This window comes from Sapajus apella, unplaced genomic scaffold (genome assembly GCF_009761245.1).
Source record: "Sapajus apella isolate SASKATOON/1434 unplaced genomic scaffold, GSC_monkey_1.0 scaffold63, whole genome shotgun sequence".
NCBI classification, from domain to species: Eukaryota; Metazoa; Chordata; class Mammalia; order Primates; family Cebidae; genus Sapajus; species Sapajus apella.
Window position 1 is genome coordinate 12728560 of NW_022437003.1, and position 26160 is coordinate 12754719.

The following is a 26160-nucleotide window of genomic DNA, read 5'->3' on the forward strand; positions in this document are numbered from 1 at the left end:
ATCTTTTTAAACAAGAAGCTAGAATACACTTACTTTTCTACTGTTAAAAGTATTCGTGGTTGGTGGAAAACACACACTTTTCTGTCTGTGTGTGAAATGTGTGTCATACACATATTTCCGATCCACTGCTTCTTCGTGGAAAACAACTCAATTTGCCTGACTTCTGCAGACGGTCTGAGTGAATGCCTACAACTCTCCTCACTTCTTGTTAATCTAACTGATAGAGCAGTACAAAAATAAACCTCAAAAGTATGGAAAAGGAGTGGAAAAAAAATTCATAAAATTCATAATGATCCAGTTGGCAAAGAATATTTAACCATCAATTTCAGATTCCTTGATCCAAATACGGTCCCTTTTAAGAAACAGTGACTATCAGCCTTTAATACCCCACCTAATAGTTTGGAAGGATGGCACTGTAATTTCATCAAATTCAATTAATTCATTCACAGATATTTATTAAGTATCTCCTGAGACACAGGAATTATGCAGGACAGCTGGAAATGAATGAGAGAAAAAGAGCTGGCCATCAGGCAGGGTCAACATCTAACAAACTGTCACTCCTGTCACCGAAGAGATACTTTATTAAAAGATTTATGGCAAGCCTTATTTCTGCTTACTGCAAAGCCTTACCTCTTAGATTTCTGGGATGAATTTGTTTAGTTCGAGGCATCTTCTTTGACTCAAGAGCTTCTTTATCTTCTTAAAAACTGTAGATAAAGCAAGTCACCAAAAGGTAGCTCCATAAACTCAACATACATCAATTAATCCATGTGCTGAAAAAGAACAAAACAAAGAAGCATATTTTACTACCTTTACAGGAAAAAGATACTCTAAAAGTTATTACCTAGCAGGGCACTAACCTAAACTCAAGAAAAAGTAATCAAGCTGGGCACCACTGCAAAAGATTACTCAGTGACTTTTAATTAAACAGGTCATTTTGTCAATATCTGGGATTTCTCATTAAGAAAATGGAAAAAAAAAATCATATCTTTATCAGGCAAGAATTTAAAAAAACTCACTTTGTTTCAAAATGACAATACCAGGTACAAGTAAAGTATCCCATCAGGCTACAAAAGGATTATGTTATGCATATATAATAAAGCTGCCCATTCATAGGGGCAGGGACAGTGTCTTGTTCATTTTGTTTTAGAGTTAACTCAGTTAATACATGGGGTTGCTATTGTGGCTGCTCCCAGTTATTCCAGACCTCCCTTCTAGGTTCATGGTAGGACCACACTTCCTGCCTCACTGTTGTGAGGAGTTGTAGCTAATGACCTGTGAGTGGATGAGACTTTACTTACAGGCTGGAGCATTTAGTAATCACAGCAAGCTCCTCCACAGCTTGCTCTTCTGTCTCTGCCATGGGATCAGGATGTCAGTGAATCATCTGACACCACCACAAAGTCAAGCTACCGCTAAAACCACAGGATCACACAGCTTGCACAAGAAACACTTTTTTGTTTGCTTAAGTCAGTGAGGTTTGAGAATTATTTGTTACTGCAGCATAACCTAGCCTGTCCTGACTTACACATTTTAAACCACAGTGATCTGAAATACAATAGGCCAAGACAAGAATGATCCAAAACTGAATCACCTATCATGATCCAAAAGGGAATCACCTATCTCCCCAAATCAGCCACTTCAGACTCTTCTGCAAGATTCTCAAGGATCCTAAAGCTGAAATTTTAGTTTAACTTATTGCCAGAAAGCTGATAAGCAAAGCCCATTATGTCACTGCTAAACATGAAACAATGTTTAGTCATTAAGCAAAGACACAAGAATAGTAGTCTTAAAGCTTTTGTTATATGTGGTACCACAGAAGACAAGAGAACACTTTCTGAGGACCTACTATGTGCCTGTGTACTTTCTACACATTCCCTAATTTAATCTTAACAATAACTAAGAGATAGCTATCGTCTATTTATTTTACAAATTAAAGAACACAAATGGGAGGATAAGTAACTTGCCCAAGATCAGCAACTAAAGAATGAGGTACTACATGACTCAGTCACAAACAGTGCTTATTTCTTTTGTGGAGCTGAAATCTACTTTCAGGATTGTTTTCAAAAGGCTGTATTGCACAGCAAGTCATGACTACTTATCTTGGTGCCAAATGAGAGTGGATTCCAGGCCAGGCTTTACTCCTGTGTGGTCTTGTTCAGGTTAATTTCTCTGAAAATCAGATTTCCCAACTGTAAAACTAGGAAATATTACCCACCTCATAAGGAGAACTAAATATTGTAGACGCTTTGCCTCTCACACCTGTCACACAAAAACGCTGCACTATTAAGCATTAGGAAGGAATGTGTCTAACATCCTAGCATAAGGTTTTAGAAATTTATGGTTTCATCATAATAAGAAATAGAAGGTAAATAAGGCGACAATTAACTTCAGTATTTTATCCCTGAGATGGCTGTATGTCAGCTCAGCACAAAATAATTTGCAATTTCTAACTACATGAGAAACAATACAAAAAATATGATGGTCTAACTACGTATTTCAGCTAGCACTGTACTAAGCAATCTATAAAAGATACGGTTCCTCCACTCCCTGCACTAAAGAAACAACCACTATCTGATTCGGGAAGGTTCTGATTCAATAAAGAATTGAGACACATCAGAACCAAATAAACCGTATGATTGCTCAACTCAGTTCCTTGTTAAACTTAAAGCTTTTAAATGGTAACGATATTTGGAAGTTTTTAAAGCGTGAACTCTGACTGTAATCCAATCATGTGATCCCATGAGATCCAGAGCATAAATGTAAAATAGGAACATTCCCAATCCGTAAAGGCTTTCTGCTACCCCGTTCACTGCCTACCCACTGTCCCTAGCTGTCCATCCCATGTTTAAATCCTTGCGGGGGGAATTGGGGATTTCCAAAGACAGCAGCATTGTAGCGACTAGGACGAGTGATAAACCGTTCCTTTAAGGGAAAGAAATAAATACTCCATGGAGCAAAAACATGACACGATCAAAAAGCGTAAAGACAGTTGCAAGGAGAAAAAACATGAATGAATGTGGAGGGCGGAGCCTGGGAAAACCCCTCTGCAACGCTGCACTGAACAAAGCGCTCCGCATGCCAGGAGGAGGGGGAATGGAAGTGCTAGCTCAGGAAGGAGCCTGGAGTGGATGCAGAGAGCACAGGAGGAGGAGGAGGACGAGATGAGGCGAGCGCGGCAGCCGGGAGACTCCTCCTCGCCGCCAGCTCCGCCGCCGCCCCCTCCCCTCTCCAGCCAGCAACTCATTCCCGAGCCCGACCCCGAGGCAAGCCCGAGCCGACCCGCGCCTCAACCCACCGCCCCCTTCCCAACTGCTGCAGGCGCGCACTCCCAACCCGGAAAGAAACTACCCAGGTGGCCGGGAGTAAACAGGCACTTAGAGCAAAGAACGAAAGGGAAAGAAAGCCACAAAGCCTGGAGGTTGGGATGCCGAGGCCTGGTCTCCCTCACCCCCCGCCCTCTTGCAAAATGCGTCTGCGGCTGGAAGGCGGCTGGGGAGGCTGGGGCCCCCAGTACCTGCTCGGCTCGCGCGCGGCGAGGGCGCCCAGAAGTGCCAAGTGTCTCCCGCACGCAGCCATCCCCTCTGCAAGGTCGGCGGCTGCACACACACGCACACACACAGACACACGCACGCCCGCACGCCCCCCGCCCGCCGAGGGGATGTGCTCCTGCCCCCCCACCCCGCTCCGCCCCGCCGCCCTCCCCAGCTGCAGCGCCCCCGCCGCGGAGCCCGCGCCGAACCTGCTGCCAGGACGCCCGGCGGAGCCGCTGCCGCTGCAGCCGGCCCTGGAGCTGCGCTGCTGATGGCGGCGGCCGGGGCTTGGGATATCTGCGACCCTCGAGCGGCGGCGGCGGCGCCCGGGATCCCTCCTTCACTTGACAACCCCAAACACAAACATAACCTCCTGTAGCGGCCGCCGCTCCCCGGTCCCCGGCTCCGTCCGCCGCCCCGCCGCCGCCCAGCAGCCGCCACGCTGAAGGCCGGCGACTGGCGCTCACACCACCCAGCGCTGAAATATTAAACAGGGGAGCGGGCCGGGGGGCGGGGGGGGAGCGCGGGGCGCGCGGGCGGGGGCCGCAGGCGCCGGGCAGAGGAGGCGGCGGAGCTCGCCGGCGCCCCGGGCCACGGCATGATCGCGGTCGCGGGGCAGCCGGGCAGCCGGGCTGCCGGGCCGGGGGGCGCGCGCCGCGGCGGGGCGGGCGGGCTGACCCTCAGGCCGCGGGGCCCGGGGTGGGGAGGACCGGCGCGGGCTTTACCTCTCCCCCAGGGCAGAGTAGGGCACGTTTAGCGTCTTTGGGGCCGGCGGGAGGAACGCGGGCCGGGCGGCGCGGGGGCGGCAGGGCGAAGGTCGTAGGCTTTCCCGCGGGTGGGCGGGGCGGTAGGGGATCCCCGGGGGCGGGAGGCGGGGAGGCCGCGGGGGGCGGGGTAGCAGCGACGCGCGGGCGGGGGAGGGGGCGTCCCCGCGGGGAATGAGGTTGAGACCGGGGCGAGGGGTGGGGGACGCCCGGGCGCCGGGGCCCAGCTGGGCCGGCGCGGCCGCCAGCTCTGCTCGGGGGTAGGGCTGGGATGGGCGCCCGGCCCGGCGCGAACGCGGAGCCAAAGCCCCGGGTCTCCCCGGCGGGGCGGGCCCCAGGCTGCGGTGGCCCCGCCACCCACCCGCCGCTCCGCCCCGCCCCGCCCCGCCCGGCCGAGCCGCCGCAGGGACAGGAGGGGGCGCGGGTGGAGGCGGCGGCGCGGCCCGGGGGGGGAGGGGCGGGGTTAGGGACGCGGGGGGCGGGAGCCCAGGGTCGCGCGGCCTGGGGAACTCGCACCCGGCGGGGGCGGAGAGGCGGACCCGGCCGGTCACGCGGCCCAGGGAAGGCCTGGCCGGGTCGCGCAGTTGGGGGCGGTTGATCCGGGAAAAGGGGCGGGGCGGGCGGGGCCGTAGTTTCTCTTTACCGTCTCTTTACTTTCTACAGCAGGATGTGGGCCGGCCGCTGACGTCATGGGGTCTCCCGGCCCCGCCCCTCACCCGGGCCGAATGGGGGAGGGGCACGGGAGGCACTGGGGCGGGCGGGGGGGACCCCAAGGGGGTTTCCTCAGCAACGCGTAGAAGGAAGGGGAAAGTCATTGTGAAACTTGAAACTCATTAACTTTGAAAAACAACTTTTAAAAAAACCAGAGGGGGGAGGGGTGTTGGTTTGGAGAGTGGAAGGGGACAGAATATTAACCCTGAACTGAAACCACTTTTTGGTGGCGGATGTTCTATTAAAAGAGCGAGGAAAGCCAAGGTTATTCCAGAGGCCGCTCCAAAGCCCCGCTGGTGCTTTCCAGTGCCGAAGCTGCCAGCGCAATTAACCCCTGCCTGCCAGCCCTATAGCTTAGGGCCACCCGGGGAGGGGACTTCGGGGACTGAAACGGGGGATGCGGGGCTGGGCATGGGACCGGGCTCCAGGGACGCTGGGGAGGGAGTGAAAGGGGAAGAGGGAGTAATTAGCATGAACCAGAGTGTGACCCCGGCTGCTAGAAAGCAGTAGAGGAAGCAAGGGGTGGAAATCCACAGCAAAGCAGTGAAGAGGGGCTGGACCAGGGTAACGAAGAAGGTTTCAAGTTAGGCCTAAAGAGCGTTTGCAGTTTGGGTCACAGAAATTCCACACGTCCACCTCAAGAAGCAGGCAGAAGTGGCTGGTTTAACGGGCCGCCTCGAACTTGGGAGGAATAAGGTGGAACCAAATATTTGATGCAAAAGAAAAAAATCCCTGATGAAACTAAACTGTTTTCCCCTTTTAAGGAATAAAAATGCCAAACGACCATACACCCACTAAGACAGCTGGCCATCTGTGCAAACTTGAATTGTTTTGTTCCCTTGGGCTTCCATAACGACGTCTAGGTTTTTCCTGCTAGAGCTGACCCCTAAAATTCCCCTGAGGAAATCCTACCTCTAGCTGATTTAAGCTAAGAAAAGCTCAGAGCACCAGAATGGGAATGATTAAAAATGGAATACTGGGTAATGGCAAGTTTGTAGCCAAAAATAATATCTAAAGGGGGAACTATGCCTACTATAATTTGGTTATAAAAGCAAAGATCATCCAACTGTGTACATGTGAAATAATGTCTAGCGTACTAATGCTAACCCTACAATGAAATAATGCAATTTCTATTTTCAATGTGATATAACCATCTCTCTTTTTTGAAATGAAATGAAATCACCAAAAAAGTATATAATGAAACTTCCCAACTAGGTTATTTGAATCAAAAAATAAGCATGCGTTTAACTGTGAACGTATAGCTATTGATCTGTCAGGAGAAAGGTAATTTGATAATGAGTGGAGTTTGTATCACTTCCGAAGTGAAAAATGCTAACTGAATGAGTAACAGTTAACCCAATATTTGTTGGGCATAACATACTGTCAACAATGTTTATGTGGGATTCAGCAGTACTACGAATTTTCTCACAAGACATACATGCAATTTTTAATTATAATAGGTAAATTTTTGACATTTCAACTATTTCCTTGAGCAGCAAACCGACATTAAACTTTTAATTTAAATATATGCAGTACAGAATACTTTCCTAGTAAGTCTTTGAATTTTCTAAATGCAGTTTTTTTTCCTAATTCTTGTCTACAATTCTTCCTAGATATCACGATGCAAGGAAATCTGGCTAGGCTATAAAGTATCTTCTGTAGGCTTATTTTGTGGCAAATCCATTATATTTTCTCAAAATGTATCAAATAAAGAGCGTGGGAAAAAATTAAGCAGAGGGTGAATATGAATGGTAAACTGCAGCCTCAACTGTCAAAAATCTTGGGACAATGCGGGAGCGAGTGATCATTCTCTGCCCCCCCCAAAAAAGAGGGGGCTCCTAGGGGACCATTTCTCTAGGAATCCATCTCTACCGGCCGCGTGAACGCTTCTGGAGCCCCTCCTGGGGGAGAGCGCGGTTTAAGGGAGGACAGTGTCACTGAAAAGCTCTACACACGTTTTTCTTGCCGAACTGTTTGGAGAGGGCACAAGTCCACCCCGGAGCCGCGTCCACTGGGCCCCGCGCCACCCTGCCCGCCCCCGCCGCCGCGTCCCCAGCTCCGGTTCCCACGCAGCCGCTCGGCCCAGCCCGGATCGGGCTCCCCCCTGGCGCGGCCCCGCGGCCCCGGACCTCCGCCCAGCGCGCGGCCCGGCAGCGCCGCAGCCACCGCCACCGCCACCGCCACGCGGAGATCCCGGAGGTTCCTCCCCGCCGGCCGCCGGGTCACGCCGCCCGTCCCTCCCCTCGGTCCTCCGCCCTCCGCGCGCTCCGGGCTTTCCCGTCCACCGGCCGAATCCCCTCCTCCTCTGGGCAACCCGGCGACAAAACCTTCCCCGCACGCCCTGCCAACTCTGCCCCACGCCCAGGCTCTTCCCAAGCCAGGCGCCAGACAAAAGAACCCGGAGAAAAACTTACCCGAACTGCACCGCTAAAGTCTGATGCAAAGCTTCCTGGGTTTAACTTTTAATTTTAAAAACAACAAAAGCAGAAACCAAAAGCCTCCTAGGTTGGAAGTGGGCGTGAGAGGAAATGCTAGAGGGAGGCGCTTCATTCCCCGGGCTGCCTGTGCCCCCCTTTCTGGCCCCTGCCGGGGGCTTTGATGTTATCTAGTGCACCGCCTCCATCGGTTTCTACCTTGGGCTCGGCGCCGAGAAGATACACAGATCTTCCGCACTCCACCAGCTGGTTCCGAGAGAGGCGAGCAGGTAACCGCGGCTAAGGACCCACACTCCTTAGCCCCGCAGCGAGAGAGGAGCATTTGCATGGGCTTCCTGTTGCTACCTGGGCTGAGACGAACAATCCACCCCTCCAGTGATCCTGGAGACTTGCGCCATGTGGTCTTTCCTGCTAGACGCACAGAGGGAGGCCTCCTACTTTAGATTCATTTCCCTCCACCCGAGCACAAACTTGTAAGATGGTGGTGGAGTATGTTTCCTGGGCTTTGTTCGGGTTTTAGATCTCAGTTTGGGGGATAAATATTATTTCCCTTCTGAGATAGTCCTGCAACCTTGAAGAGACAAGAATAAATCTCTAAAGGCAACACATTCTATAACATGCTTTACATTCACCATAAATTCCCTTATGGGTCAAGGTATCCGCACACCCTCCCCCTTACACTGTGGAAAGCATGTAACTTGATTTTCTCTTGCTTGGACACTAGCAGATACTGAATATAGTTTGTCATTAGGTTAGCAGTCTCGGGACCGTCACTAACAAAGCACTACAAAGGATTTTTTTTTTTTTTAACAGAATTAGTAATAAAGGGTGGCACTGTCTAGCAATCAGCCTTACCTGTGACTCCACTTTACGCCAACAGAATTCTGCATTCAGGCCTTGCCCTCTGGGAGATTACAAATTAATGGAGACAGGATAAACACAAGGAAAAATACCTGGAGGGAAAAAAAGATATAAGAGGTTTATTAACAGAGCCAATTAAAGTTATACAGTTGTTTACATGATCGCAGAGAGACTTCTGCTTGAGTAGAGGACGGGGTGAGCAGACTTCCATCCTGAGCGTGAGTCCTCAGTGGGATATTGAAGGAGAGAAAGTTCACAATTTGGCAGTGGTGTATGAACAGAATTCCAGAGGAGGGAAATCACTTGAAGGTGAAAGCAAGTGAACAGTGTGATGGTTTTTCCACCTAGAGCAGAAAGTCTAAGCAAATGAGATACAAGTAACACCCACACCAGGACCCTTTAAAGAGTGAAAGGGAGAGTATTAATAATTATACTCAGATGAGAGATGTACACCTGGATTGCTCCGGGCCAATGGGAAGGGTGGGTTCTGTAGTAATGAGCTAAGAAGACAGAATGGGCAGACAACAGGCAACCAGTGAAGAGCCTACTCAGTCATCATTTGGAAGGCATTAAGCCATGATATTACAAACAGTTGGTAGCCATTTGGAGACATCTGGCCTGAGAATGGTCTTTTTAAGGAAAGTGATTGTTACTGATGGATTTAGGATCCATACAGAGGCTGGTCACAAAAACTGCAGTAAGGTTAGCAGTAGTAGTAATGGTAGTGGTCGTGATGAACAGTTATTGAGAGCTTACGACTTGCCAGGTTTTTCTATATGAACTTATTTAATCCCCACCATAAACCCACACTGTAGATGAAGAAACAGAGGCTTAGAAATGCTGCATAGTCTCCTGCAAGCCACAAAGCTGGTAAATGATAGAGCCCTGATGGGGGAATCTAGAAAATATTCACATGTTCAAAATTAAAGATTATATGTTGTGAAAACCAGATTACAATAACTTACTAATATTCTACATCAGTGGAGTGAATAAGAAAAGGGAATTTTTATGCATTTGTTTCCTAGGTATAAAAAAAGGGAATTTTTAAAAGTTTTTCAAGTTTTGATGTGTCATGAAAATGATGGGCATGCTGGCATGGTGTGAGGCTTAAGGGAAAGAAGAGAAAATGTGTTTAATTTTAACCATGTCTAGTTTTTAGAAGGATGATTTAATTCACATTTATGCCAGTACTTACACTGCTACCTGTAGGAGACACACTCATTGAAAAGCCTCTCATTCAATGGCAAGTAATGACAGTTTAATGGGTATTATTTGGTGTACTATTCTGCAAAGAGGGGAAAGAAAACCAGATGTGATTGATGCTTGCAGTTCCTAAAAGAATTCCTTATAAGCTATGTCCACAGCAGCATACTGAGTAACCCTAGAGAAAGAACAGCATTCAATGAAAATGACCCAACCTTATCTGTGATAAGGTTGTAACAAGGTGGTATTTTTGTTGCAGTAGACCCTGAGCTCATGCAGTGTCTCACAGTTCTAGAGACTGGAAGTTCAAGATCAAGGCATCAGCAGGGTTGGCTTCCTCCGAGGCCTCTCTTCTTGGCTTGTAGACTGTCACCTTCTTTCTGTGTCCTCACATGGCCTTTCTTAGGTATACTGCACGTACAGAGAGAGGGAGGAAGAAAGAGAGAGAGGGAGAGAGAGAATGCATGCACTAGCTCTTTGGTGTCTCTTCTTTTAAGGACACTAATCCTGTTAGATCAGGACCCCACCCTTATTACCTAATTTAACCTTAATTACCTCCTAAAGAATCTATCTCCAGATACAGTCACATTGGGGGTTAGGGCTTCAACATATGAATTGGGTTGCTAGGGGGACAATTTAGTTTATAGCAGATACCAAGAGTATATTTCCATAAAATTGCAGATAGAGTTAATGCCAGCCTAGGAAAGGGGCTTGTCAATTGCTTGAGGAGGAGCAGAAGGACTTCATTCTAGACTTTCTTATTTCCAGGAAGAATTACTCCTCAATAACTCTTAAAACATTGTTGTGTAATCTACTCTTTCACATTTCTAGTAAAGTGGTTCTCAAACTTCCTGTGGAAAGCTGTCTTGGTGCACACCTTTATTGTACTATAAATAAAGTGATTTTGTTGATTGCTGAAGGGTCTTATTTTCTCTATTGTAGTCACAATCTGAACATATGTAAATTAAACATGATCTGTCCCATCTCAAGTGTGGTTACCCGCCCCCCCACCCCATAGCCTCTGCCTCAACATTCCATTAATTTCCTTTCTAACATCTAACATTCTACAAGTATCTCATTGGCTTCCATGTTTATTATCTCTCGACCCTCCACTACACTATGGGGCCTGTGAGTGAAGTGACATGCTTTGTTCCTCTCTGTCTCCCCAGCACCTGAACAGTGTTGAAAGAAATGTTTGTGGAATGAATGTTGTAGTCAGAGGCCTGCTCACCTTCCAGTTTAGTTGCTAAGACTTTCATGTCAACTTAACTACTTTCTTGCTTTTGCATTTTTCTTTAAATCCTTTTTAAAATTTCTAGACTCAAGGTTATTATATCTGACACAGTTAAAAGGGATATGCTCATCTTATAAACTGAGAAGCCAATATATGGAGTAGCCGTGAATTAGATGACAGTGTAACCAGCTGGCTCCTGGCAGAGCTTGACTGGAGAACTCCCAGTCCATCCTCCCTCTCCCCTTCTTCCTGTTCCCAAATCCTTCCCCCTTTTATGCCTTTCCTGATTCTCACCAGAAACTCCATTGCCTTTTGCTTGCTCTTAATCTTCATTCTTAGATTTTAAAGAAAGTTTCTTCTCTGCTGTAGCTTTAATAGATGTTCCATGGCTTAAACAGGAAGGAAGGGAGGGAGGGAGGGAGGGATATGTGTGTAAAATTAAGAGGACGCCAGGCACAGTAGCTCATGCCTGTAATTCCAGCACTTTGGGAGGCCAAGAGGGGCGGGCTTGTGCCAGGAGTTCAAGACGCCTGGGCACCATGGGGTAACCCTGTGTCTACAAAAAAATACAAAAATTAGCCAGGCATGATGGTGTGCACCTGTAGTCCCAGCTGCTTAGGAGGCTGAGTTGGGAGGATTCCTTGAGCCCGGGAGATCAAGGCTGCAATAAGTAGTGATCACACCGTTGCACTCCAGCCTGGGCTACAGAGTGAGACCCTGTCTCAAAAAAAAAAAAAATTAAGAAAAAGTATGGCAGAGTAAGCATTCAAAAAAGTGATGTATAAGAAAAGCCATGCAACCCATGCTTCTAGCTTATTCAATCCACATTTCTTACCTTTTCTTTCTGAATTGCTATAATTTTTTATTTAAAGAGGGTTAAAAATGAGGCATATTTTCAGTGACTAATGGAGGGAGAACTACTTAGTAATACTCTTCTGCCCTAGAGAAAATTCACCAGTTCCAGAGTCTCCTACTAATATATTTTGCACTTACAGAGAGGCAACATTGTGATTAAAAGCATGGGCTTAAGAGCCAGCCAGCAAGCCTGGGTTGAAGCCCAGCTCTGCCAGCTGCATAGTTTGGGGCCATTTATTTGACCTTCCTGTGCCTCCATTTTCTTATCTGTAAAGTAAATGTAACTGGAGTCTTCACAGAATTGCTGTGAATATTAGATGAGCTGGTGTTTCGAAAGTGCTGAAGACAGTGTCTGTCACAGTTATAACGATCCATCAGTGCTGACCAATGCTTCATTACATGCTTCGCACTAGGCTAAGTGTGCTTTACACATATTATGTTTTAAACCTTGAAATAAGTCTCTGGAGACTTATCCAGGGTGGACCTCACAACCAAATGTAACATGATCCTCGATGGGATCCGAGAATAGAGAGGACATTAATGGGAAAACTGGTGATATCCAGATAAAGTCTGGAGTGTAGTTAATAGTGTGCCAATGTCAATTTCTTTTTTCTTTTTCTTTTTTTTTTTTTCTGAGACAGAGTCTCACTCTGTCACCGGGTGCCAGGCTGGAGTGGCACAATCTTGGCTCACTGCAACCTTTGCCTCCCGCGTTCAAGCAATTCTCCTGCCTCAGCCTCCTGAATAGCTGGGACTACAGGTGCATGCCACCATGCCCAGCTAATTTTTGTATTTTTAGTAGAGATGGGGTTTCACCATGTTGGCCAGGATGGTCTCGATCTCTTGACCTCGTGATCCATCCACCTGAGCCTCCCAAAGTGCTGGGATTACAGGCTTGAGCCACCGCGGCCGGCCGCCAACGTCAATTTCTTATTTTTGACAAATGTGTCCTGGTAATATAAGATGTAAACAATGAGGTAAACATCAAGGGCATATGGTAGCTCTCTGTACAATCTTTGTAAATTTTCTGTAAAGCTAGAATTATGCCAAAATAAAGTTTATTTAAAAAAAAAAACTGCTACTACAGACACCGTTACTCATGTTTTACTGAGTAAGGAGCTCAGGCTTAGGGTAAGTAGCCTAGACCTGGTCTCACAGAGACCCTCATTGCCTGCAGAGGAGACATCTTAAATCCCTAGGCTACCCCACCGCCCAGGAGGTCTGAGATTTCTTTTATATTCTCATTTGTGGCAGGCTGGGATCTGGAAAAGCAGGTGTGATCTAAACACAGTTATGAAACAATTAGGGTTTTTTTTGTAAGTTCCCTTTCTCTTCTTTGAGATTTAATCCCCTCCTTGATGGCCTGTCTACTAGAACCTGATTTCAGATTTAAAAAATCATATATGTACATATGACAAAAATACATGCACACATCTATGTATATATTCATATTTCACTTTCCATGGTTTCAATTAACCACTGTTAACCATGGTCCTAAAATATTACAGTATTTTAAAAGAGAGAGACCTTTCCTTCTTGTTAATAAACTGCCAACCCCAAGACTTCACCCCTGACTAGCTTTATAAGTGCCTTTTTTTTTTTTTGCAAACACATTTCAATTCCCAATATCTACCTCCTACATTAACGTCTCAGTTTCCCCAAACCTTACCAGATCCCAAACTCACCAGCTTCTGACTCTGTAAATGTGTTGCCAACACAAGAAGCTTTCTCCAGATGCCTTCTCATTGGATTAAATTTTGCAGATGAATTGTTTCTGGCAAACAACACCTAAATCGCTCATTGTTTTGTCCCCTAAACTTTCTGCTATGCTATTCCATACTATTTTGTTTGTAGAAGCACACAATTCAATTTACAGTTTTGAATTTATTGGCATCTCCTTTTCATGGTAGTTCCTGTTGTGCCAAAATGTCTGTGGACATCAATATGAAGGAACCCACGAGTCTAGAGTCAAAGTCCACCTTGGGAAAAGTTGGAGAATGGGCAACAGATAAAATGGACTTTCTGGAAGCTAAGGAAAATGATAGGGACATGAATTCACAAGTGAGAGAGATGAGCCAGAGAATGGAAGATAAGAGTAAGCCACTTCTAACAACAGGATGATAGTAGCCCACGGTGAGCTTTAACATGTTCTGAGGGCTTTGTAAATTTCAGCTGTTTTAATTTCTGCAAAAGGAGGTGGAGCTTGATTTATGGTAGATGATTGAAAATGGAACAATGGTTATAATAAGGCATCTAAATAAGACTATCTGTGTGTGTGCATGTGTGTGTGCGCGCGCGTATCAGCTAGCCAGATGGCTGTCTAACCTAAAGACAGTGTAGATGTTACTTGTAAGATTTTTTTTGCTGCTAATGGGTTATGCACATGAGGTTTGGTAATTATAAAAAATATTGATGCAAGCCGGAAACCTTGGCACGGCGGCAGTGTGTAGTTCTCAGAACAGGAGTAACAGGACACACACATTTGTCTTCGGCTCGCTACTCATACAACTGTCGTTTCCAACTGTTGTGGAACCTTCTGGTTGCAAAATTCCATCCCTCACATAGTAACAAGAGAGTCAAAACAGTCCCTCCCTCCAGAGCTTTGATCACACAACAGTTTTGTAACCATGTTCTCGCAGAAAGTTCCATAGTCCACCCTTCTGGAACAAAATAAAGTGATTTCCAGAAAGGTAAATCAGACGTTCTCTCAAAGGACCTTTTCTGCTGTTTTATTATTCTGAAAGCATAGTTTTCTATTGCCTCAGGTTTGATTTGGGGGAGGAGGATGCTTATCCTATGAATGTTCTTCGAAAATATTTTTCTACTGTCTTAATAACTATTCCTTTTGGTGTCTACTTTGAGCAACTGATTATTTTGTATTCATTTTAATACAATTAAAACAAATTCATGCAATTTAAAATTAGAGACTCTAATGATATTTCCTATTTAGAAATCTCCCAATTTCTTATTAAGGGGGAAAAAAAACTTGTCCCAAACCAATTATTATTCAAAAAAGTTTCCAAATGTACGTTGTTTGATGTCAGTGACCCATGATTCATATTCCCAAAAGGCCAAACTGCCATTCTGCAACAAATTAGAACAAAACATTTTTTTGTGTGTGTTCACAAATTCAAAGAAAGCCAGAATAATATTGGGCAGTACTTAAATGAGAAATTCTGGGATGCTGTGGAAATAATAGGAGGTGTCAAATAGTATGGATTTCTTGCTGCTAAAATCTCCTTGAAGCATGCTTGATTTTTTCCTGGCAACCTAAATCAATGGTAATATTGAGAAGTCATCATGCAATATTGACCAGTTGTACAGCAGATAAGTCAAAGGAATGATTCTTCTAAGTTACACTAAAGGTATTGAAAATAAAGAAATAGTAATGCTTCTTACCATTGCGAAATTCCATCGCAGATACATTGCTAATTAGCCACCTAAGTTTAATATGCTAAAGTACTAATGACATTTTATAATGTCCCCATCTGTAAAATGGGGTGATCATAACCTACTCCTTAGTTATTAGGGATGCCTTGCAAAAGAGCAATGAGTACTTATTACGTAATCTGAAAGTATCTGCTTCTGTATCTAACTAAATAGCTCCTTTCCTCTATATTTTCCCCTATGTGTAATGTCTCCTTCATCTTATTCTTCCATGTCTCTTCATTGTATCCTCGTTTTTTCACTGATTAGTAATTGGATTTCTTTTTAAGCAAGGATTTATTTACCTACTTGTAACACTTGCCATTCTGCTGCTCTGTTTCCCTTTTTCTTCTCTGCTTCTTAATTTGAAATGAATGATTTATCTTAAACTCAGGACAGTATTTTTCTAGATGCTATGAAGATGGTGAATTGGATATCTACCCTCCTAAATTCACTAACAATTACTTCTATTAATATTAATAGTTACAATGGCTTTGATTTCCTTGGATGAAAACTACTACGCACTCTCTTTTCCCTAGTTTGTATTGCTCTGACACCTGGCTTCTTGAATATAGCTGACCTGACTGATTAAAATCAGAATTATCTCTTTACAACCACCCATAACCTACGATTCTGACATCATTCCCAAAAACATTTTTATAATCCTCTGTTTTTGTCTTAACCAAGGCCTTCCTGCCTATTTTCTCAACTATAACTCATCGCTTTATTTCATTTAGAAAATGTGGGATTCTATTATTATTACTCTAAAATGTAGAGGTCCAGTGTGACATATTTTAAAACTTTTCCTCACTCTTCTTCAAAAAAGTTACTGAAAGTGAAAAGCAAGCAACTCTCATATTACATTTCATAAAAACTGCTCAACAGATTCTTCCAGTGTTGCCAATATTAACATCTAAGAGCGTCTGGGGAGAGAATGCAGTTGTCTACCATGACATCAACTTGGAAAAGATAGGGCTGAAGTCCAAACATTCCTAGCTTCTGTTAATCAGGCACACCACCCTAATTATCTCCTAAAAAGAATGCTGTCATCATGTAACTCCGTCACTGAAGAAACCGAGTCACTTCCCTCTAACTACAAGGTACATATTCCCTAGCTGGCTTTAAACCTCTATATGATGCAAGCGATCACCCCAAAACATTGTGCTCATCTTCTTCCCTAAACAAAGCCTCCACTTCAGCTAAATGGGTCCACTCACTGTTCCTGCAAAAAGTTAGGCGCTTCCTTTGTGCATACTTCTGTTTCAATCACCATCGTGGCACAGAATGCTTGCTTTCCTCCTTGTTGCTCATCCAAATGCTCTAGGCCAATCTCTCTAAGATCTAGCTGGATTGCACCATTTCTAGGACCACTTCATGAAGTGATCCACAAGGCTCATATACAATTGGCAGGCCAGGCGCGGTGGTGGCTTGTGCCTGTAATCCCAACACTTTGAGAAGCCGAAGTGAGTGGATCGCCCGAGCCCGGGAGTTGGAGACCAGCCTGGGCAACTTAGTGAATGAAACCTCATCTCTACAAAAAATATAATTAGCGGGGTGTGTCTGCAGTCCCAGCTACTTGGGAGGCTGAGGTGAAAAAATCATCTGAGCCCAGGGAGGTTAAGGCTGCAATGAGCTGTGATCACGCCACTGCACTCCAGCCTAGGTGACAGAATGAGACCCTGTCTCAAAAATAAAAATAAAAAATAAAATAAAATTGGCATACTCCCAATTAGTTAATTAATCAGGCCTGTCCCTTTAAGTGCTATTGTTTCACTTTTTCTAGGTTTCTATTTTCTGATCTAAATTGTTTAGAAAACACAATTCTATCTTACACATATAGCCTTACCTTCCCTTAAGTCTCCCTTATTCATTAATTACTAATCAACTCTACACGCTATCCATGAACCAATGAGACCCATAGTCTATCGATTATTATATCTAGGGTTTAAAAAATGTGTGTGTTTGTTTTGTTTCTGTTGAGAAATATAGGTAAGCGGTACCTTCTCCTGCTAACATTGACACCTCATTGGGTTTTACTTCCTTTTTTTTATTTTATTTTATTTTTTTATTTTTATTTTTATTTTTTGAGACAGAGTTTCGCTCTTGTTGCCCAGGCTGGAGTGCAATGGCGCGATCTCGGCTCACTGCAACCTCCGCCTCCTGGGTTCAGGCAATTCTCCTGCCTCAGCCTCCTGAGTAGCTGGGATTACAGGCACGCGCCACCATGCCCAGCTGAATTTTTGTATTTTTAGTAGAGACGGGGTTTCACCGTGTTGACCAGGATGGTCTCGATCTGTTGACCTCGTGATCCACCCACCTCAGCCTCCCAGAGTGCTGGGATTACAGGCGTGAGCCACCGTGCCCGGCCGGGTTTTACTTCCTATCTGCAAGGTGTCTGCGTTAGACTAGCACACTAAAGACCACTCTGGGTTAAAGAATCTTTGGTTCTCCTTCAAAGATTGGTGAATATTTTCATCAAACACTTTGAGAATATAAAATGTCATCGTGAACTTACCTTTTTAGATTTGACTTGTCTTTGCAGTTGTCTCTTGATCTCCAAACTTCTTAAAAGCTTAATCTATAGTGGCTCCCATTCCCTCTGCGTCAATGTAATGCCCTTTCCTCTGACACAGTGATAATGTCTTTCAAGCTTCCACTACGTCAGAAATGTCATAGGTCAACCACACCGAACGTCTATATAACTCTTCATTTTCCAAAATGCTTTCACATAACTTTGTGTATGATGGTGGATTTTTAGCTCCACTCCTGGCTATGTGTTATGTCTCTCTTGTGCTTCTCTCTTCTTTTATCCTCACGTCAGTTTATCCTGGATTAACGTATTGACATATCCTTGAGAGTTGCCCAGTACGCGTTAGACGACAGGTGAAGTACTTGCAAACTATATTCCTGACTTTACTGAGGAGATTGATGTTCATAGAAGGCGCCCTAGGACTTGTCCAGATCTCCACACCCATTAAATGACAGAGACAGGATGTAACTCAATTTCTTCTAACTTCAAATTTACTACATTTCCATAAAATCATGGTTCGCTTCTGCAATAACTGATCTGTTTCTTCCTTTCTAATTTAGTTCTAAAAATTCAGATCTTTATTTTTCATTTCTTCCTGACCCGACACCTTCTAACTTGTCCTAAACTCAGCTGTCTAATTAGAGCTGTCACGATCTTCTCCTAAAATATTTTCCTATTTTCTTATAGTCTAAATTCAAAATGTAACATGGAATTCAAAGTCCTCTGTTATCAACCTCTATCTCTACAATCTTACCCAACCAATCACTGGGCAAATGTTTACTGAGTATCTGTTATATGCCAGGCAATGTTCTAGTACTGGGAACGGTGAACAAGACACACAAGATGCCTGCTCTCTTGGAGTTAACATTCTTTTCTTTGTTCTTCATTATAATTAATGAATTGCAACCATCCAATCATGCTGAGACACTTCCTGTCTTCATAATTTTTCTCATGTTAGTCCCAGCTCTCTGGTCTACCTCTTCCTTCAATGGTCAATTCAAATTTCCATATTCAACAAACAGATTTCTGGATCTTGTTTCTTTTATACTGTCATATGTATGTACTGTCCTTTCTCTCTGTCCTAGTTCTTTTTTATTTATTCATATAAACACAAAAAAAATATTTTAAATATATGTCACATTCACTTGCAAGCAACATAAGGAAGAAAATCATGGTGTATTTTTTCCTTATTTACCTTTCCCATGGAACCCTGCATTTGGTAATCATTCAATAAATGATTATTCATATGACTCTATGAATCAACTAACAAGTAGAAAGGTATAATCATTATCAGATAAGTTATCTACCTTCCCATTTCACCTAAAATGATTCACCCAAACATTTTAGGAATGTATCTTTTCATGTTTCTTTTTTTTTTTTTTTTTTGAGACACAGCCTTGCTCTGTCGCCCAGGCTGGAGTCCAGTGGCACGATCTCGGCTCACTACAACCTCCGCCTCCCAGGTTCAAGCAGTTCCCCTGCCTCCCCCTCCTGCGTAGCTGGGACTACAGGCATGCGCCACCACGTCCAGCTAATTTTTTTTGTATTTTCAGTAGGGATGGGGTTTCACCGTGTTAGTCGGAATCTCAATTTCCTGACCTTGTGATCCGCCCACCTCGGCCTCCCAAAGTGCTGGGATTACAGGCTTGAGCCACTGCGCCCGGCCTATCTTTTCATCTCAATGTTTTCTTTCGTTTTTAAATTTACATCAATGTATAATGCTTCATCTGAGTTTAAAGAGTCAGATTGTTTTATAGCATGTTAAAAAAAAAAGCCATTTCTTGCCATCTCTGCTGTCACTCTCTACTCCCTAGGCAAAAATATTTTCAATTCTTTTACCAATTTTCTAATATTTAAATTTGCATCTCTAAATAAAACGTAATTTTGGCCTTTTCAATCTAGGCCTTCTCTATTGCCTTCTCACTCAGAAATGTGGAGCTTTAGCTCTCTTTTTGTGCTGCTCCCTCTGTCTCCGAGCACACACAGTTACATTGCTGTCCCCTCTGTGCCCCATGTAGATTATAATTTTGGTGTTTACAGGTGTGTTACCACTGAGACTAAGAACACTATTCACAGCTAAGCCGTACAATTCACTGTGATTATTTTTCCCTATTTGTGCTTCCATAAAGAACATCATTGCTTAGTTTGTGTATTTGCTTCGCTGTCTGTGGACAGTCATACACTGCACAGTGACATTTCAGGCAACAACAGATCGCATATATGACAGTGGTCCCATCAGATTGTAATGAAGCTGAACAATTCCTACCGTCTAGTGATGTCTTGATGATTGTGTCTGTGAGCAGGCCAAGGCTAATGTGTGTGTTTATGTCTTAGTTTTTACCAAAAATGTTTAAAGAGTAAAAAATAAAAATTAAAAAAAAGGTTATAAAATATAAAGAAAGAAAATATTTTATACAGCTGTACAATGTGCATTTTTTGGGGGAATGGAGTTTTGCTCTTGCTGCTCAGGCTGGAGTGCAATGGCATGATCTCAGCTTACTGCAACCTCCACCTCCCGGGTTCAAGCAATTCTTCTACCTCAACCTCCCGAGTAGCTGGAATTACAGGCATGCGCCACCACACCCGGCTAATTTTATATTTTTAGTAGAGATGAGGTTTCTTCATGTTGGTCAGGCTGGTCTTGAACCTCTGACCTCAGGTGATCCACCTGCCTCAGCCTCCCAAAGTGCTGGAATTACAAAAGTGCTGGGATTACAGGCATGAGCCACTGCACCTGGCTTGTGTTTGTATTTTAAGCTAAGTGAAGTTTAAAAGTTACAATAAGCAAGGTTAATTTATTACTGAGGAAAGAAAATTTTAAAAAATAAATTTAGTGTAGCTTAAGTGTCAAGTGTTTCTAAAGGTCTGAAGTAGTGTACAGTGGTGTCACTACAGTGAGTGAGTGGTATGAATCCTTCACCTTCACTCACCGCTCACTCACTGACTCACCCAGAGCAACTTCCAGTCCTGTGAGCTCCATTCATGGGAAGTGCTCTATCCAGGTGTATCATTTTAAAAACCTTTTTTTTTTTTTTTTTTTTTGAGACGGAGTTTCACTCTTGCTACCCAGGCTGGAGTGCAGTGGCACGATCTCGGCTCACCGCAACCTCCGCCTCCTGGGTTCAGGCAATTCTCCTGCCTCAGCCTCCTGAGTAGCTGGGATTACAGGCACGCGCCACCACGCCCAGCTAATTTTTGTATTTTTAGTAGAGACAGGGTTTCACCATGTTGACCAGGATGGTTTCGATCTCTTGACCTCGTGATCCACCCGCCTCGGCCTCCCAAAGTGCTGGGATTACAGGCGTGAGCCACCGCGCCCGGCCTTAAAAACCTTTTATACCATATTCTTACTGCATCTTTTCTATGATTAGATAAGTTTAGATAAACAAATATTTAACATTGTATTCCAGTGGCATACAGTATTCAGTACAGTGACATGCTGTCCAGGTTTGTAGACAAGGAACCATAGGCTGTCACATATAGCCTAGGTGTATAGTAGGCTCTACCGAGCCTACGATGTTAGCAGAACAAGATGGCCTAATGACACATGGCTCAAAATGTATTCTTGTCATTGAAAAACACATGACTGTACTTAAGAATTCAACCTGAGACGTAAATGTCATCTCAACACATTCAAATTCATCTAATATTGTATTAATTGGGTTCTATCCAATAGCGCTCACCCAGAGCTTTGTGTCCAGTATTCTCAAGAGTCACACCCTAGGCCTGACCCACCAGTTTTCATGAGATCCCCTTCACCATCATCCCCGGGGTTGACTTCTATTTGTCGAATGAGTCACAATTTCCCAGATGCCATGCCTTCCTTCTTTCTGAGTTTATTTCGGCATTTTGGGTGGTCCCATACCCCAGGGCTTCCTAAGAAAGGATCCACAGCAAACAAAGGATTTCGAGGTCTTGCAAATCTAAGAATGTCTTTATTCTACCTTCACACTTAATTTATAATTTGGCTGGGTAGAGAATTCTAGAATAACATGAATTTTTCCACATAATTTTGAAGGTATTAAGTTCATTGTCTTCTAGCTTCTAGCATTTCTGCTATGAAGTGTCAAGTCACTCTGAATCTTGATTCTTCTTAACAAAATCTCTTCTTTCTAGAAGCTCATAATATATTTTTTTCATCCCAGAGTTCCAAAAAACTTCCCAGTGATGTGTCTTAAGGTTGGTTTTTAAATTATTTCTAGTGCTGGATTCTGTGTGGCTTATTTTGACCTAAAACCTCATGTTCTTTCATTTGGCAGAAATGTTTTTGTGTGTTTCGTTGATGATTTCCCATTTTCTATTTCCTTTCTTTTCTTTCTTTTTTTTTTTTTTTTTTTGAGAAGGAGTCTTGCTCTTGTTGTCCAGTCTGGAGTGCAATGGCGTGATCTCAGCTCACTAGAACCTCTGCCTCCCGGGTTCAAGGAATTCTCCTTCCTCAGCCTCCCAAGTAGCTGGGATTATAGGCATGTGTCACCATGTCCAGCTAATTTTGTATTTTCAGTAGGGATGGGGTTTCTCCATGTTGGTCAGGCTGGTCTCGTACTCCTGACCTCAGTTGATCCACCCGTCTCAGCCTCCCAAAGTGCTGGTATTACAGGTGTGAGCCACCTCGCCCTGTCCCTATTCTCTGTTTCTTGAGTTCTCTCTTTGTGGAACTCCTGTCATACAGACGCTGGACCTCCTAGACATGTCCTGTATTTTTTCTTATCTTTTATTCCTTATTTTCTATTTTTCCTCTGCTTTTAGAAGATTTTCTCTAATTTATCATCCAACTCTTCTACTGATTTTTTTTACTTTCACAATTCTATTTTTAATTATTTTAAAGCTCTTCCTCCTCAAAATATTCTTTTTCTAAAATAGCGCCCTTTTCTTGTCTCATATATGCAATATCTTATCTGAGTGTATTAAGGATCATTTTCAAATGTTATCCTCCCCTCCTGCCTCTGTTTTCTCCCATTGCTTTTTACCTTGATTGTTTGTTTCCGAGTCTCTCAGATTAGAATCCTATCCTATGATCCTTGTTGGCCACTCCAAGTAGGCACGGGTGCACTTAAAGCCGATTGGAGGCTGTGCATGGTGGCTCACACCTGCAATCCCAGCACTTTGGGAGGCCGAGGTGGGTGGATCACATGAGGTCAGGAGTTCAAGCCAAGCCTAACCCATATGGTGAAACCCCATCTCTACTAAAAATACAAAAATTAGCCGGGTGTAGTGGCACATGCCTGTAGTCTCAGCTACTCGGGAGGCTGAAACATGAGAATTGCTTGAATCCAGGAGACAAAGGTTGCAGTGAGCCAGGGTTTCGCCACTGCACTCCACGCTGGGGGCGACAGAGCAAGACTCTATCTCAAAATATATGTGTATATAGATACACACATATGTTTTGAACTTCACTGTCTAGTGGCCTGTCTTTGCTCTTCCTAGTGGAACCCTCATTGGCAGTAGTTTCAGATCTTTTCTACTGGGGTGGTCAAATTCCCCAGAGAAGACTTGTAATTCTTTGCCTAGGGCATATGTGTCTGTGTATGCATGTGTATGCACTCACAAGAGTGAGTGTACTTAGCAACCAATGTTCCAGCCTATAAAAGGTTATGAAATATGAGGAGTTTTTGCACTTAGCATGTAAGCTTAACTCTCCGCTTTTCAGTTTAAACCCTCCATGTGTCTGTCTCCAGGAAATAAATCTCTTAGATCTTCTGCTAAGATGGGTAGTTGACCTGTTGCATGAAGTAGGGAGGAGATCAGAAGTCCAACTGCTTCTTCCACAACGCTACTTGCAACAGAACTTCCAGAGATATCCAATGATGCCCATTCTTGGATCTGTACTTGAAATTTAAAAAAAAAAAAAAATCAGTCGGCTTCTCAGCAGTCTCTGCAGTTGGCTGAGAATTCAACTTTCTCAGATCTGCTCCCAGCTTCCAAATTTCTGTTGCTGTTGTTTCCATTCTTGTTTATTTTGTCTTTGTACGCTGTGTCTTTCAAAAAAAATTACCATCATTTGAGCAGTAGTAATGAGCTAAATGCTAACGGCTAATCTGCCATCTTTAGTTAAATATCCTGGAGTGTCTACTTACAGTGGAGAAAATTCCTGGGTTATTGTTTAATAATAAATTAATTTTGAACATGAGCTTTCATAAAAACAGAACTTTAAGAAAAATGTAACTGTTATTATAATTCCTATTTTGTCTGGAAGAAAAAAATGATTGCTAGGCAGTTACCATCAATGAGTAAAAATGTAAGAAAAATAATGTTTAAAATATATTTAAAGCTAAAGAAAAACTTTTTTATAATCTGAAATTTTTGTTAATCATTAACATAGCTTCATACTTGTTTTATTTAATCTGTATCCTGTTAAATTGGGCATTCTGCATCTATGGCCTTTCAGATGGCTGGCATTGCTATTCTAAAATATACCTGTACCTCTGAGGTTCCTGCAGGTTAGTTTTTGCTGCTCAGAAAACTGTCATTACAAGCACTGAATTTCAATGATTTCCTGCAGGCAACCACCTGGAGGCAATTACCTGTACTTGTCTGCTAGCAGTCACAAATGTGCTTTAGGATAGAAAATCTATGTCTGGTTTTTTTAAAAAAATGAGTCCACCTCCTTTGTGTAATGTTTTACTTGTGTTAGAATAAAATACTATTTTATCCAGTCCAGGAATTTATCCTTTAACCAATTACATGTTGGTCTATCCACTTTTTCAGCACAGAATTACCAAATATTTGTGATTTTCTATTATCCTTACCCACCTTCTGATGTCAAAGCACTTTTGCTGCTTTACAGGATATGGGTCAGCGACAATGTGGGAAGAAATAAGAAAAATCAATAACCTACATTTTAATGTGAAATGACGACGTTTTTAGCTTTAACAACAGACTTCCTAGGCATGGTTCAGGAGAGAACTCGAGAACATGTACAATACATCATACTTTATGTTAAGTTGATTCATAGGCAATTGTGGTTTTTGCCATTAATGTACAGGTGAACTTGGTAATATTCTAATTTAATTTAATTTAGGTTGATTTGATTAACTGATTTATTTATCTATTAGTTTGTTTGTTTTTTAGAGAAGGGATCTTGATGTGTCACCCAAGCTGGAGTGCAGTGATGTGATCACAGCTCACTGCAGCCTTGAGCTCTTGGGCTCAAGTGATCCTCCTGCCTCAGCCTCTTGAGTAGTGGGACTACAAGCTTGTACCACCACATCTGGCAAATTTATTTTTATTTTTATTTTTTGTAGAGGCAGGATCTGACTATGTTGCCCAGGCTGGTTTCCAATCCTGGTCTCAAGTGATCCCCCTGTGTAGGCTTCCCAAAGTGTCAGGATTACAGGAGTGAGACACTGTACCTGGCCAATATTTGATACACCTAGATATAATCTCTGGAGAAAGTCACGGCAATGACCGCTGCTTTAGTTAAACCATAAATGCTCTGCATTTAAATTTAAATGTAGATTTAGGGCCAAGCATGGCGATGCATGCCTGTAATCTCAGCTACTTGGGAGGCTGAGGTGTGAGGATCTCTTGGGTTTAGGAGTTCAAGATCAACCTGGGCAACACAGTGAGACCACTGTCCCATATAAAAAACGAAGAAAAGAAAGACATAAATGTAGATTTAAAAATTGCACTCTTAGAAATATCAGAAACAACATAAAATACTTTTAAGATTTAAAACTATTTGTACGAAATAATAATGATTTATGATTTTATAGACTATTGTAGTTAGGGCAGACTACTCAATCATTTTGCATGGAAGAAGACCTGTTCTTCTTCAGTTCAAGTTCAAAGTTTCACTTCTTTCTGATTTTATTCTTACTCAGGCAAAACTATAGATGATTACCATGCTTCAAAATTTCCTTATTTTCAGTATAATCAAACCATTAGATAAATTTTGATGAAAATTTCATTTCTTTCCTTCATTCTTCTTTCTGTAATACCTCTCATTTTTACATTTAATGAATCATTTTATTTTTTAAAAATCCTCATTTTTTTCTGCTATGTATAAGTACATCTTCCTAGAGCCTTTAATTCTTGTTTTATAGATATATCTAACGATTTGTTTCCTCCTGGTATGTCTTCCAAATTTCTACTGTACACATTACTAATGTATAACATTTCTATTTTATTATACAAAGTCTTCTAAGAGATCCTGTCAAAAACACTGCTGTAAATAAATCCTGTTTTTTATAGTTTTAGTGTCATAATTAGCTATTGCATTCCCAAAGACTTGATGCTAAATAAAGCAAGGATATGACCAACAATATGCTGTAAAAAGGAAACCATGACTACAGCTTTCTTTAATGACTTAAAATACTATGATATTTTGTTCCAACCTCTACAGAATTTTAGAACCAGAAGGAGGCTTAGAAATAATGAGAACTTTACACCCGGATTGCACAGGTGAGGAAATGGAAACCCTGACTGGGGAACTTTCTTCAGTCACACAACTAGTTATCCACTTTCAGCTTGGTGTTCTTTCAGTCTTCATTTGCCTCCTAAATAAACGATCTGCTGGCTCAGACTCAAATGTTTGGGCCAGTGTCTCTTGTTGGAATAGCCTCCATCTTAGGTCAGGCATGGTGGTTCACCCCTGTAATCCTAGCACTTT

General features: G+C 43.2%; 1 protein-coding gene and 1 long non-coding RNA gene across 6 annotated transcripts in view; one reads left to right on the plus strand and one right to left on the minus strand.

Moving 5' to 3' along the window:
* HIVEP1 (HIVEP zinc finger 1) overlaps nt 1–8543 on the minus strand; it is a 148045-nt gene extending 139502 nt beyond the window's left edge. Inside the window, exons 1-2 of one of the 5 annotated variants that reach the window (XM_032247705.1) lie at nt 7423–8543; nt 631–773 (exon numbers count right to left, since the gene is read on the minus strand). In XM_032247705.1, coding sequence (XP_032103596.1) covers nt 631–670 — 40 coding nt within the window. In that variant the 5' untranslated portion in view covers nt 671–773; nt 7423–8543. Of the gene's footprint in view, nt 1–630; nt 774–1275; nt 1364–3517; nt 3626–3742; nt 3990–4258; nt 4384–7422 lie in introns of those variants that run through there. The other 4 variants (XM_032247706.1, XM_032247707.1, XM_032247708.1 and 1 more) reach the window with 4 other exon arrangements.
* A 4869-nt stretch (nt 8544–13412) lies between these two features.
* LOC116529851 lies at nt 13413–26070 on the plus strand. The gene is made up of 3 exons (XR_004259701.1): nt 13413–14286; nt 24337–24466; nt 25894–26070. It is a non-coding gene; the product is annotated as an uncharacterized LOC116529851 (long non-coding RNA).
* The last annotated feature ends 90 nt before the right edge of the window (nt 26071–26160 follow it).